The 13513-nt window shown below is 38.9% G+C and overlaps 1 protein-coding gene across 1 annotated transcript in view; it reads right to left on the minus strand.

The window, feature by feature from the left end:
• Nucleotides 1-5518: 5518 nt before the first annotated feature.
• ALG11 (ALG11 alpha-1,2-mannosyltransferase) overlaps nucleotides 5519-13513 on the minus strand; it is a 13134-nt gene continuing 5139 nt past the window's right edge. Inside the window, exons 2-4 of the mRNA XM_007471683.1 lie at nucleotides 13010-13240; nucleotides 8774-9705; nucleotides 5519-5790 (exon numbers count right to left, since the gene is read on the minus strand). Coding sequence (XP_007471745.1) covers nucleotides 5519-5790; nucleotides 8774-9705; nucleotides 13010-13240 — 1435 coding nt within the window. The remainder of the gene's footprint in view (nucleotides 5791-8773; nucleotides 9706-13009; nucleotides 13241-13513) is intronic.

A 13513-nucleotide genomic window follows, 5' to 3' on the forward strand; every position in this document is an offset into this window, starting at 1 on the left:
GAATATCCCCTGCATATTCAGAAACATGCAGAATTAAATGAAGGTTTGGAGAGTATTTTTACTCCATCTGATGACAAAATTTGTATTGTTGATGAAGACCCAGGAATATCAGCCACCAGTCAAAATATACAAGTGTGATTATTGAACTTTTTCTTAGGTAACAGGTTAGTATCTATTACAGTGTCTCTTCGGGAACAGTCATAAATATACATTTATTGTAAGGGCTTTCCAGTAATCCCAAGGTTTTATTAGTTTTCTTCTCAATTTAGACAATAGGACTAACTTCTGAATGTAGAAATTAATATTTTTACGCTAAGAAATCTTTCAGATAATATGTGTGGTTGGCAGAGTAACGTGGCTCCCCTCACCCCACACGCACCCAAAGATGTGAATATATTTTTACCTGGCAGAGGAGAATTAAGGTCGCAGATGGAATTAAGGTTGCTAATCAGCTGACCTTAAAATAGGGAGGTTATCTTGGATTATTCAGGTGGGCTCAGTGTAAGCACACGAGTCTTTGAAAGTGGCAGAGGGAGGGAAAGGAGAGAACCAGAGAGATGGCAACTGAGAGGGATTCAGCTTGATGCTGCTGCCTTTGAAGATGGAGGAAGGGGCCACAAGCCAAGGAATGCAGGCAGCCTCTAGAAGCTGGGAAAGGCAGGGAAATGGATTCACCCCTAAGGCCTGCCGAAGGAATTCAGCTCTGCCAACGCCTTGGTTTAGCCTAGTGAAATCCACTTTAGATTTCTGACCTATGGAATTGTAAGATAATAAATTTTTGTTGTTTTAACTAAGTTTGTGGTCATTTGTAACTAGTGATAGAAAACGAATATACAAACTCATTCATTTAAAATAATGAATCTGCCGTTTTATAAAACCATGACTTTGAAATTTCTTAAGGTATACTGAACATGCTTTTCTGAAGCTGACGTTGACACAGGAGTAAGGAGAGGAACAAGGCATGTCAATTATGTACCAAATAATAATTTTATTGTTTCACTGAATTATTTTCTAATAGTTTCAAATGTATATAGATTATAAACTTCTGGAAGGCAGGGACTATATCTGGTCTTTGTTTCTTATGATGATCTTTTTATATATAGTGCTTAGCACCATGCTAGAAATGTTTCTTAACTGAATAAGTAAATACTAATACAATTTCCTCATTCAGACTGTAAGCCCTTTGAGGCAGGAAACTAGACTTAAACTTTTTGTATTAATTGTAACAATCCCAGTGTTGAACATGTGCCTGGAGCTTAGCAGGTATTTGTTGTACCTGCTGTTACGAAGGACAAGAGTGGTTATATCTAAGTGGTAGAATTCGGCCTGAAATATCTGGTCTATAATGAAAATAAAACTAAACTGGCACATTGATGCATTGCTGAACCAAGTAAACAAAGATGAGGAGTGGTTGGTCAAATTATTCCTAAGGTCTGCTTAGCATTTACATTTGGTATAATATTAAATGTGGGGCATGTAAGTATCAAGATTTCCCTAACTGGGATGTGTCCAGTCTTTTCTATCTTTATTTTCCTGGTGATGTCTGAGGGGCTGTTCTTCCAACTCGGTGTATAGAGTACATTCTACTCTTTTAGGGCTCAGTATGGTCACATCATGAGGCTAAGAATATTTAACAATTTCTCACCATTATGTTAGTTTCAAACTAGGTAACACATGACCCTGAGGGATTGAAGCATCTTTAATTCTACAGCTCTTTTAGTGGTCAGTATATACATGTTTAATTTACTTTCAGGACATTATCTGGTTCAGACACTGAATCTGCTGATATCATCCTCATTCTAAACAGTACCTGAAAGCATGGAAAATGAAACATGGTTCCTGAAAAATCCCAAAGATCAATTATATACAGGAAAAAAAAAAAAAAAGGAATGTTTAAGGTCAGTGTTTAAGAATAAACATATCAGGTTTGCTCCAATAACCAGATGCTTGGCTAAAATCTCCTTTAGGTAACAGCCACCCACCCTTATCATTCATTCTAAGATTTTGAGTTCTTCACTGTAAATTAGGAAGTATTCAATGTGATAAGTATGCGTATCTGCAAGGTTTTTCAACCTGCTCCAGCCCAATTCACCTTACCTATCTTACACACACTGTCACCTTAATCATGTTCTTGAGGCCCAGTTCTGATTGCTTTACTCTGGTTTTAGGCTTGGCTACATCTGTTAAATTGAAACTATTGATCAGACCTGCATATGTCTTTAGAATAAATTTTGTTAGAAAAATCATGCATTTTGGTAACTATGTATGATATCTATCAACTTGATCATTCTTTAAATAGTACCAAGAAGTGTTATCAACCCTTAACCTCCCTTCTAAGTGTCTTGTAACAGTTATGCATGATCCGAGTGAGCCCTAGAGTATTGGAACTGATGCTTCTCCAAAGCCAAGGGTGGCCTTACTTAGGGTGGGGAAAGAGGAATAGTGGGTGAGGTGGGGCAAATCACATGGGCATAATTTGATTCTAGTAATTTGCATAGCTTCTTGTTGTGGTTTAATGGAAGTAACTTTTTAAAAAATTTTTATTGGAGTATAGCTGATTTACAGTGTTCTGTTAGTTTCTGCTGTACAGCAAAGTGAATCAGTTATACATATACATATATCCACTCTTTTTTAGATTCTTTTCCCATACAGGTCACTACAGAGTATTGAGTATACTCGAGTTCCTTGTGCTATACAGTAGGTTCTTATTAGTTATCTATTTTATATATAGTAGTGTGGGAAGTAACTTTTTCATTGTACCCATTGACACATTTAGCAGACACACCTTCACTTATTTATTCATATCATAGTTCTGGAGTCTAGGGTACATTTACATAATTAAATACACAAATATTCTGAAAGCAGCACTGATAATCACACTGGCCCCTATCTCATATTTTTGTCTGGAATATGACTTTGTAAAATACCCTGAAAATTATTAAAGTGTATGAAGCTCTGTAGTATTTTATATGTCTGAAATATTCATTTTAAAAAATCTATTAAACCTGACAACCTATTCTTGGGTACAAGAGGCAAAACAGTTTCGTTTTGCCTTTAACAACTTTTTTTCTTTCTTTAAAAAAAATTCTTGGCATGTGGAGCTTGGGAATATTAGCAGTAGATAATAAATAATTCAGAATTGGGAGACTACATGAGGGGTGTAAAGGCACTGTACTGGGAAAAGTAAGATAATAAAACCACTTCTTTAGATCTTATTTAGATATAGACTTTGTACCTATTAAATCTAAATCATATTTAGATACAAATAATTACTATACAAAGAACATGTAACATGTAGTTTGTTATGCACAACTGGAAATAAGAATGTGAATCACCACTGCTGTAGGTTCAAAACAGCATGTTTGGACCACTCAAAAGCAGTGTCTTACAGGAATTAATAGTCACTCAATTTCTCCAGGCAGACAGTAGCTGACATATTGCTTTGACATTCTTCATGGTATCCAGTATTCACAAACAAACATTTAACACCACATTAGGAACACTGAAAGGAAACATATATGCAAATTTTCTAATGATAGGTTTGTGATAAATGAAAATCATTTTGAAGAAATTAGCTTAAAAAATGTTTTGTGGAATTTCAGAATCCTTTCTTTCCTATATTCTCTACTTTTGCTCTGTCCATTTCAATTTATCTTCAGTCCCATGATTTTCTTTGGGTAGATGGGTAGGGTGAGTGGACAATGGTAATGACTCTTACTTCAAAGACTAGCTATAAGATAAGAAAAAGCACTGGGCTGGGGGTCAGACCCCCTGGGTGGTAATCCTGATTTTGTCATTAAACAACTTTGTGATACTGACAGAATCAAAATTCTTTAAATTGTTCCTGTCTGTAAAGTTGAAAATAAGAGAAAATTGGACTAGAGAATTTGTAGGGCTCCTTCCAGCTACAATTTCCACCAGTTTTTCTTTTCTAAATTAAATACTCTCCAACACAAAGCTACTCTGGTGTGTCAGAACAGCCTGGGACTCTGTTTTGGTGCTTTTTGATCTGATGACAGAAGATAGCCTGCAGACGAATCAATAATGTAATTGGAAGCAGATAAGAAGCTGGGTGGATTGATGAATGGACAAGAGGAGACTGGAAAGGAAAAATGTACCTCTTTCACATGCCCCGAACACAAAGGTGTATCAGACTGTGAAGGAGGTCAATTCACTGAACTAGAAGGAACTGATTATGTATGCAGAAAATGTCAACAGTTATAGTCTCAACAGCCTTATCTGCACATGTATATATTCACTTTTCCATGCTAGTTATTCAGGATAGGAGTCCTGTTAAATTATACTGATTCTTAGTTACTGGCTTAGTAACAAGAATCTACATAGGATCGTAATGCACTGATAAAGATAGGATTCTAGAAGACATTTACTATATACTGTTACCTTTAAAGTAACTTTTATAATTTTCAAAGTACTTTCACATACTTTCTGTGTTCCCTGTTTTCATTACAACTATGAAAGGCAGTGAGGACAGCCATTACCATCTCCAGGTTACAGAGAAAGAAGCTGACACTCAGAACGATTAGGGAGCAGCTTTAGTGTCAAAAGGTCAGATGTTTGTAAATGATGAAGCTGAGGTCAGGTCCAGCTATTCTACTGCTAGTCCAGTGCTCTTTTCAAAATGCCACCTATTTTACAGTGCATGATGCTGATTACAGAGACCATGTGGATGGATCCAAATATTGTATCTTCAATATCAGAAAAACAACTTACCTTGATGTTCTGACTCAGACCTCTTGAATGACTTCAAAAAGCTGACTTATAGCCTCTGGGACATGAAAATGTTAAGGGATAATGAGAGGTCCATAAAAATGTACTGATAGCACTAAACATAAAACTATTTTCACAAATACCTAGTTAACAGAAAGGATTATTGGCAGTACCCTGGTCTCTACATGCCCACGCACACACATAGAGCAATCACGGTGAGCCTGGCTTTTGACTACATGCTTTTAGAACATGATTAAGTCTGCTTAAAGTTTTTGTTCTTTTAAGAGGATCATTAGATTCAAAAATTTTATCCACAATATTGCTTGAATTTAAACATACCAGAATTTTTCTGTGTTCCAAAAATATCAAAATAATTCTAAAGTACTAATCAATTATCAATCACCCATTTTTTTCCCAATATTTCCTTTTTTCTAAAAGGAAATTCTCTTTCCTGGTTTCTAAAGTAAAGTGATTTGATAAATAGGATTTTAAAAATATGGATTATACCAAAATTAAGATTGTTCATTTTTTTCTTTCATACCCATATTTTTCAGAATTTGAGACCAAACACTAGTCTAAGATTTTTATATTTAAACTATATAAGGTTACCTTTTCCACTTAGGTAATTTTGCCTGTTTCCACTGAAATAAATACCTTGGTTATATACACACTGCTGAGGGCTTGCTTAGACTAACTTTATTATAATAGGGAATGAGTTTAGAAAACTATTAACATATGAAGGTATCTAACCATTTTATATAAAATATCTCTAGTTTGTACAGATACGGAATTACTGAAATAACTTTTCCACAGACGTTAGGAATGTCACTTCAAACTCCTGATCGGAGAATCTGCTTACAGATGCACGAGCATTGCTCCTGATTTGGAGTCTCTTTTCCGCAGACATGGAAAGAATATGGGCCATAGTCTCAGCATAGTCTTCTTCACTTTCAGCCAGAAACCCAGTTCTCTCGCCTTGGTGAGGAACGACAATGTCGAGCTTCGGGCCCCCTGAATTGTGTGCAAGGACGATCGTGCCGGCTGCCATACACTCAACAATTCCTGAGAAACAGAAATCATGTTGTCTTTTAAGTTTCTGAATGTGTTCATAAGAACAAGGATGAGCAGAACCCTTTACAAATTTTAAGATTCACGGGCGATTTAAGTAAATGTATGTCTACAAATGCACTCGTTTAACTTCCCTGGTGAAAATAATTTTAAGTTTTTTAGTTATCAAAGCTTCATAATAATGCTACTTGTCTTTACTAAAACAGACAAGTAGATAGAAGAATAGTCTATAAAAAGTAAATACACTGCAGATACTAAAGCAGACTAGAGAACGTTATTAGCAAGATGGTAGATAGCTAGTGGATATTAAAAGATAAAAAGGGGTAAAAAAGATATCAAAAACATTAAAAGTTGAGTATCGGTGTTTTAATCTCATCGAAAGAAAATCTCTGCTTGTGACATTTTTCCTGATATGTGAAGCAATCCATTGGCAAAAGTGTGTATATTTTTCTTCCTATTTGTAAGATTATATTTAATGATATTCTTTTCTTTGTCAAAGACTCTCACTGCAGGCAGTGCTATTTCTTGTGCCTAAGAATGTTTCTGAAAGTTGCATCACTAATGACGCTTTGCCAAGTTGAGTGTACAGAAAGTTTCTCATATCCTATTCAACTTAATATCAAGCACATGTGAATGCTTCAGGGTGAGGCTGTAGTACAGAATGCATAAATTTTGTCCCCAGGAAATCTGAGACAAAGCAGGTGCTGGATGGGGTTTTTTTCCTATTCCATGAGCTGTGTTAATTCTATCTTTGGTAGGCCTTATGCTTGAATAAACCAGATGTCTAATCAATAAATTACTTTCATGCTCGGAATTTCCGGGGTTTTTTTTTTTTTGTTTTTTTAGAATTTCAGGTTTTTGTACTCTAGCGCAGGTTGGTCTTCTTACTGTAAGAAAACTTAACAGCAATGTGATTTAAGGTTTTGTTGTGTTTTTTAAGAGGGGGATGTGAGTGATTTAATTCATGGGTACTTTTAGAACCTGAAAGATAATCCCATTGCCTTTATTTTTCTAATTAAAGGATTCTAAATACTTTGAAAATATAAAATATTCCTGAATTAGAAAAACAAGGTATCAAAAACAAAATGTTCAAATTACAGCATTAGGAGAAAACAGGAAAAAAGTAAGCCATCTTCGTGAGGCACACTAAGTAAGGCTGGTGCTTCTGTTACTGCCTGGATTTCTGGCAAATCTGAGACAACTGTGTGCCGCCCAATGGCAGTGCTGAACTAAATGAGAGTTTTGATTAGTTTCTGCCAAATGATGTAGGTGAGGATATAAATTATTCTAGCCAGCCTTTCTTACCCATGTTTCTAGAGAGAACTAAGCCCTTCAGAAAATGATTTGGTTTACTGTTTTCTTACTTCTCCAAAGGATGGTACAGGCTGATATCATCCTAGATGCACAGGAGAGAAGTTAAATCATTAACAACTGTTTCTGCAACACGGGCAAAATCTCTACAGAATTTTCTGCTAATGCTTTAATTTGAACTCTTATTTGAAAAATATGGATTACACCATAATATTCCATTCCAGGCTGGATAACGTTCCTCTGTACTTTCTTAGATACTTTGACCTAATCAATTTTACCCTCTCCCTCTAGAATCTTCCACTTCTCCCTCTCTACTGGCCCCTTCCTATCAGCCGTTAAGCTAGCTCAAACTCGTAAGAACAAAGTCTCTGTGAGGGGTACACACACACACACACACACACCCGCTCTCCAGGTCACAAGTCCGCCCCTGGCCCGTGTCTCTCCTTCCATCTCCCTCTCACAGATAACTCAGGGCCTGCGTGGGCTGTGCTCAGCGCTCCACTCGCCCCCCACCAGTGACCCTCATGCCCACTCCTCCGTCGACACTGCTCTCACCCAGGTCACCCCCCATGCCCTCATCTTGCCCAGTATCTGGGCAGCACTGGAACCTGTCGCCCTTTCCCTTCTTCCCTAAACCCTCACTTCCCTTGGTTTCCGTGACTCTCTGCCTGGTTTCCTTCCTTCTCCTTCACTGGCTACCCTTCTGCCAACTTGTGGCCTCTCACTGTTCTCAGCCTTTTGCACTGCGGGCCTCCTGTTGCTCTACAGACTCCCCTTAGGCCACCCCGTCCATACGCACGTCCACGCCCACCGGGCTGCGGTACCCACCCGGACAACTCTGCAGCCTGTATTCCTGGGCCAGCTCCCTCTCCTTACTTCAGACTCACAGGTACGAGGCCCGCTGGACACACGCACATCCCTCAGCCAATTCCACTCCACGTGCTCGAAACTCAGCCCCTCACTGCCTCTGCTCTTGGAGGCCTCTGTGGGCGAAAGCCACCACCACTCACATGGCTGTCCAAACTGAACACCTGAGGCCATTCCAGTAATGAGCACACAATCAATAAAAGAACTAAAAGGTTCTTCTGAGGAGCCTACCTGGAGACAGGGGTTCTCGGCCTTTGATGCACAACAGAATCACCTGAGGGGCTTTACCAAAACAACTCCACCTGGGCCCACCCAGAGATTCTGATGTGGCTCCTCAGTGGGATTAGCATGAGGCCCAGGAATCTGAGCCAGCACATTGATGGGGTTAGGTGGGGAGAGAAAATACAGTAGTTAAGAGCAGAGGCTGTCTGGATTTGAATCTGGGCTCTATCTCTTACTGTGTGACTGAACTTAGGCAAGGTCTAAACCCTCTCTGTGTCTGAGTTTACAAAATGGAAATAATCATAATACCTATTAAGTGAAGTTCCAGAGAGAGTTAAATCAGATAATACTTGTAAAGACCTTTAGAGTGACTGCCACACAGTGAGTGGTCAATAAACATTAGCTATTATTATTGATTATATGTTTTACAGGGTCTCAAATGAGGAAAGCACACTTGGTGGACTCGGGGAAGAGACTGAGGACTTGCTGAAAACTTCCGGAATATTATCATTTTATCAAAATCACCTAAAATGTATATCTCATGGCACCAAACAAGTTGTTTAGAGGAGAAACTCACCAATCCCAAAATGCTCGTTCCACATGGTATGCAGACCAACTGTTGCTTCAGACAAGTAATTCTTTAATTCATCAAATGGAATGTTTATTTTAAATTCCACGTCTTCTTGAACTCCTAGGTCCTCAGAAAGCCTTCTCAGTTGGTTTACCCTAAGTTCATCGTCTTGGTTACGACAGCCTCCAATGAGGACAAGTTTAAGTGCAGGAAGTGACTCAGCCTCCTTTTTATTCAGCAATTTAGCAAAGGCTCTGATCTGCAAAGGATGATTCTTTTCAGGCCTGAACTGGCCAATTGAAACCAGTAAATGTCCTGAGGTTGTCTTCTCGTTGTGTAAGGGAATGTCCAGAAACGTCTGCACATCACAAGGTGGATAAACAATATTAGTGCAATTCCCAACCTTCCACAGTGAGAGAATATGGTTTAGCGTCCAAGAAGAATTGACCATGACAACATCACTACAAGAACCAGCAAGCCCATATATAAAAGCAAATAAATAGTAGTAGATAAGCTTTACTTTGCTGAGAAAAGGATTCCTGGTGATGAAGGCTGCATTGTTAAATCTGACATTTTGATTCTTCACTACAGAGAGCATGTCCATGCTGATGGTGGGATAATGAACATAGCTTCCAACTCGGCAACGGCCTAAATACCTAAACAGAGGAAGCGTGAAAGCATAGCCCATAGAATCGATGTAAACATCGGGAACACACTGCATCAGAGCTTCCCAGCCAAGAAAAATGGATCCCAGACTTTGGCCCAGCAGTGTGAAATGAGGATAGAGTGAATCTTCCACAAGGTAGCGCTTCCTTAATAAAACAAACTTCACTGGGCAAGTTAATCTGATGTTAAATCTTCTGAAAGCACCTTCCAGTATCTGTTGACCACTGACATCAGCATCACCAGTATAAACAACATAAACTGCTTCAGGATACCTAAATCAGAATGTAACAGTTAAGAATTTCATTAGTTTAGGTTAAAATCAGTTTAGGTTGTAGACAATTATTTTCTCACAATCATAAAGCAGCTTAGTTTTTAGACTAAAAAAATGTTTTCCATTGTTTTTTACTGACTCCATTCCCTCCTGGGTCTTCCACTGCCCTACAACTAAAATGTCAGTCCTCCAAAGGAGACTTCTAGTTCTTTGCTTTTCCCTCCACTGAGAGTTTCCCTCCAGCAGACATCAACAAAATTACTGATTTATAAATGAGACATTTTCATTTTTAAGAAGTATTCAAAAATTCTGACAACTTTCTCAGCATTATAATGGTAATGAAATATTAATAAAATATTCATAAACAAGAGTTAAAATTCACTGAAGATATCTTTAGATAGGATCATAAATGCTAAAGCATTAGTGTTTTTAATCTGAGAAATGCACAAAGGTTTTAAGCTAGACCTTGTGCCTGCATCACAATTAGATATAGTTATAATGGAAATATGGAAAAGTACATTCTTATGATTTTAACACTTTGGCCTCACTCTGGCTGTGTTTATAATTATTCTCTGAGTCATATAGAACATTTATTAACTTACCTAGTGTGAGCTACTAGGTTCTAGAGAATAAGGGATGATGGAGAGTCTTTATCCTCAAGGAGCTCAGTCCAGTGGAGAGAACAGATAAACAAATAATGTGCTGTGTACTGATGAAAACCCCAGGATGCTGTGATGTCTAAAGGATGAGCATCTAATCACTCCTCACTAGCCCCCCTCCCAGCAACTAGACTGAGCCTTTTAAAATGTAAAAAGGATGGTCACCTATGGCAGCTTAAAGATGGCCACAAAATCTTTGACACTTTTCCCGTTGAGAGGTGGATCTGTGTCCCCTCCCCTGGAGTAACAGTGGGCTCTTGACTGCTTTTAACAATAGGATATGGCAAAAGTGACATTGTGCCAGTTTCTGGACCCAGGCTCTAAGAGACTGGCACCTTTCTACTTCACTCTAAGGGGAGACAGCTGTCATGTAAGAAGTCCTGCTATCCTGAGACCGCCATGTTGTGTGCAAGCCCAAGCTAGTCACACGGAGAAGCTGTTTGGTGACAGAGATGCCTGACCCAGTCATTCCAGGCCAGGAACCAGATCTGTGAGGGAAGAAGCCTTCCGACAACTCCAGCCCCAGCTGCCATCTAACTGCGACAGTTTGAGCGTGAAGGATTCCAAACAGGGCCTGTCAACTTCCAGACTCTGAGAAATAATAATAAATTCTTGTTTTAAGCCATTCAATTTGGGGTGGTTTACTAAGCAGCAGTAGATAAGCAGAATATCTGTTTAAAACCCTCATATGGTTTTCCACAGCACTTGGAATAAAGTCTAAACTCCTCACCCTGCTCGCTCAAGCACTGCATACTGGGCACCGCCTCCCTCTGGAACCCGCTGCTCCCCAACTCTCTCACTTGCTCAGCAGGGTTCAGCCACACTGGATTCCCTTCTCTGAACAAGCCAGGCTCCTTCCAGTCTTAGGGGACTTGCAGCAGTTGCTCCCTCTGCTTTGAATTCTTTTCTCACCCTCACTGTCTTTTCATAAAGTGAGCAGGAGAGCGTATGTTTAGAACATGGGCTCTAGGAACTCAGTTCCCTTGTCTGTCAAATGAGGATAACAGTAACCACCTCGCTAGGTTGTAATGAGGACTGAGTCGCCTAACACATGTGAAACACTTCAAACCACGCCCGGCAGACAGTAAAAGGTCAGTAAACGTCAGCTATTTTTGTCGGTCAGAATTTAGTTGTGCTGTTTCCTCAGAGATTGTACCTAATTTACTCAGTCTAAAGGGTGGAGTCACTCTCATACTACCCTATTTGAATTTCTTATATAACACTTCTCACCATATGATATTTTCCATTTATTATCTTGTCTCTCTCTCAACTGATATCTAAGGTCCATAAGAGGGACTTGATCTATCTTGTTCACCACTTAAATTCAACCCCTTAGAACACTGCTTGATATTGGTTGGCCAAAAAGTTGGTTCGGGGTTTTCGCAAGATGTTAGAGAAACCCGAACGAACTTTTTGGCCAATCCGATACATAGTAGGTCCTCCCCGCTTCCCCCACTCCCCAAATATAGGGAGATTGAATGAAAAGTGTACTGTAGCTTATGCTGAGTCAGGAAAGACTTGTAGGACTTACCTAAGGAGAAAAAGGTTATTTCAGAAAAAAAGGAACACTAGATGGAAAGGCAAGGAATCTTGAGAGGGCGTGATGCTCCTAGGTCAGTATGCTGGAGCAAAGTATGTGTGAGGGGATGGGAGGGATGAGAAACAAAATGTGGCAGGAGCAAGATGAAAACGTATCTTCTACGTCATACTAATTATTTGGATTTTTTTCCTCATCAGTCAGGTAGAGGAGTAATAGGGGTTGCTGGGGAGTATGAGTACAGATACCATGAAACTTGACCACTGCCCTCAAGGGTAATCTAGAGACAAGGCTAATGCACAGTGTTATGAGAAGGAAAGAACAGTATGGACTACAGTAGGAAGGCTTCAAGGAGGTGGGAATTAAGCTGGGATTTAAGAAAATTCTCTGCATTTAGGCAGTTATGGGAGATGGCAGAGGATACACAGGGACGGTGGCTAGAAGCCAAGAAGGGCCAAGAATGTAGAAATGTAGAGCTAAGGGCATTACATGGGAAGACTCTGAAACTGAATGAAGGGCGTGTGCCAGGAAGTAGGGTCACCATGCAAGGATAATAGTTTTCCTCATATAATAAAACAATAATGAAACCCATATTTTGCTGTGCCTTTTCTTTTCTTGTGGGATAGGGGTGGGGAGAAGGAAGCCTAGAACATTAAAAGATGTGTAACACCAAATTCTTTCTAACATGGTAACTTACTTAAGACTATCCAACTGATAATGATATCAAAATGAGAATCAAATAGATGCTTTCAGAGAGATTATTTCCTGTGTGCCACCACTGACTGAAAGTATTCAGGTTTAAAGTGCTTCACAGTACTTGGTATGTTTCTGTTTATTATTCAATCTCTTCTCCACATACTCTCTCAAGTTGTCCCCACTGAATTATGCCATAAAAGGGCAGATACTTCCCCTTTCTGTTTCTTTATCATATCAAGTAAAATGCAGTAGGATATTGTAAGACAGGTTGGCATATAAGCAGTGTTTCCTTACTGAAGAATAGTTTAAGAAAGGAATCCCTGGCTATGACTAGAGAAAGACACATTCTGGGTGATGATTTTTTACAAAAATAGTAACAATACACCAAATTGTTAAGAAAGATGCATACCTACTTTTTCTGAAGAGCCCTTAAGGCACACCATAATACTCTTTCTCCTCCTCCGCCAGCGTTGCAGTAGGGATGGAAAAATGCAATCACCGTTTGATTTTTCCCAGTTTTGCTAGCTGAGCCCGACTTTTTCTTTCTCTGTAGCAGCAGTCTGATTCCCCAAAGGACAATGAGTAAACACACACATAAAACTCCACATACAATTAGCCCAGGGAAGAATAATGAATAAAAAAACCTGAAATGAGAGGGGAAGGGGGGTGAAAATGGATATAATGCCCATTAAAAAAAGGCTACAAATTAAAGTCTACTTTCACATAACTGCTTTATATATTAGCAGCAAAGAAAACTTTTATAGCTTGTGAGTCTAACAAAATACTGTTATTAACATTCTAATGCTACAAAATATCCAATGTCAAAAGTGCAGGTCCCCTTTAATTCCACAGCATGTTGGCAATTCAACGTACTTTTTCTTTTTTTTTTTTTTTTTTTTTTTTTTTTTTTTTTTTCG

This window comes from Lipotes vexillifer, unplaced genomic scaffold (assembly GCF_000442215.2).
Source record: "Lipotes vexillifer unplaced genomic scaffold, Lipotes_vexillifer_v1.1 scaffold470, whole genome shotgun sequence".
NCBI lineage: Eukaryota > Metazoa > Chordata > Mammalia > Artiodactyla > Lipotidae > Lipotes > Lipotes vexillifer.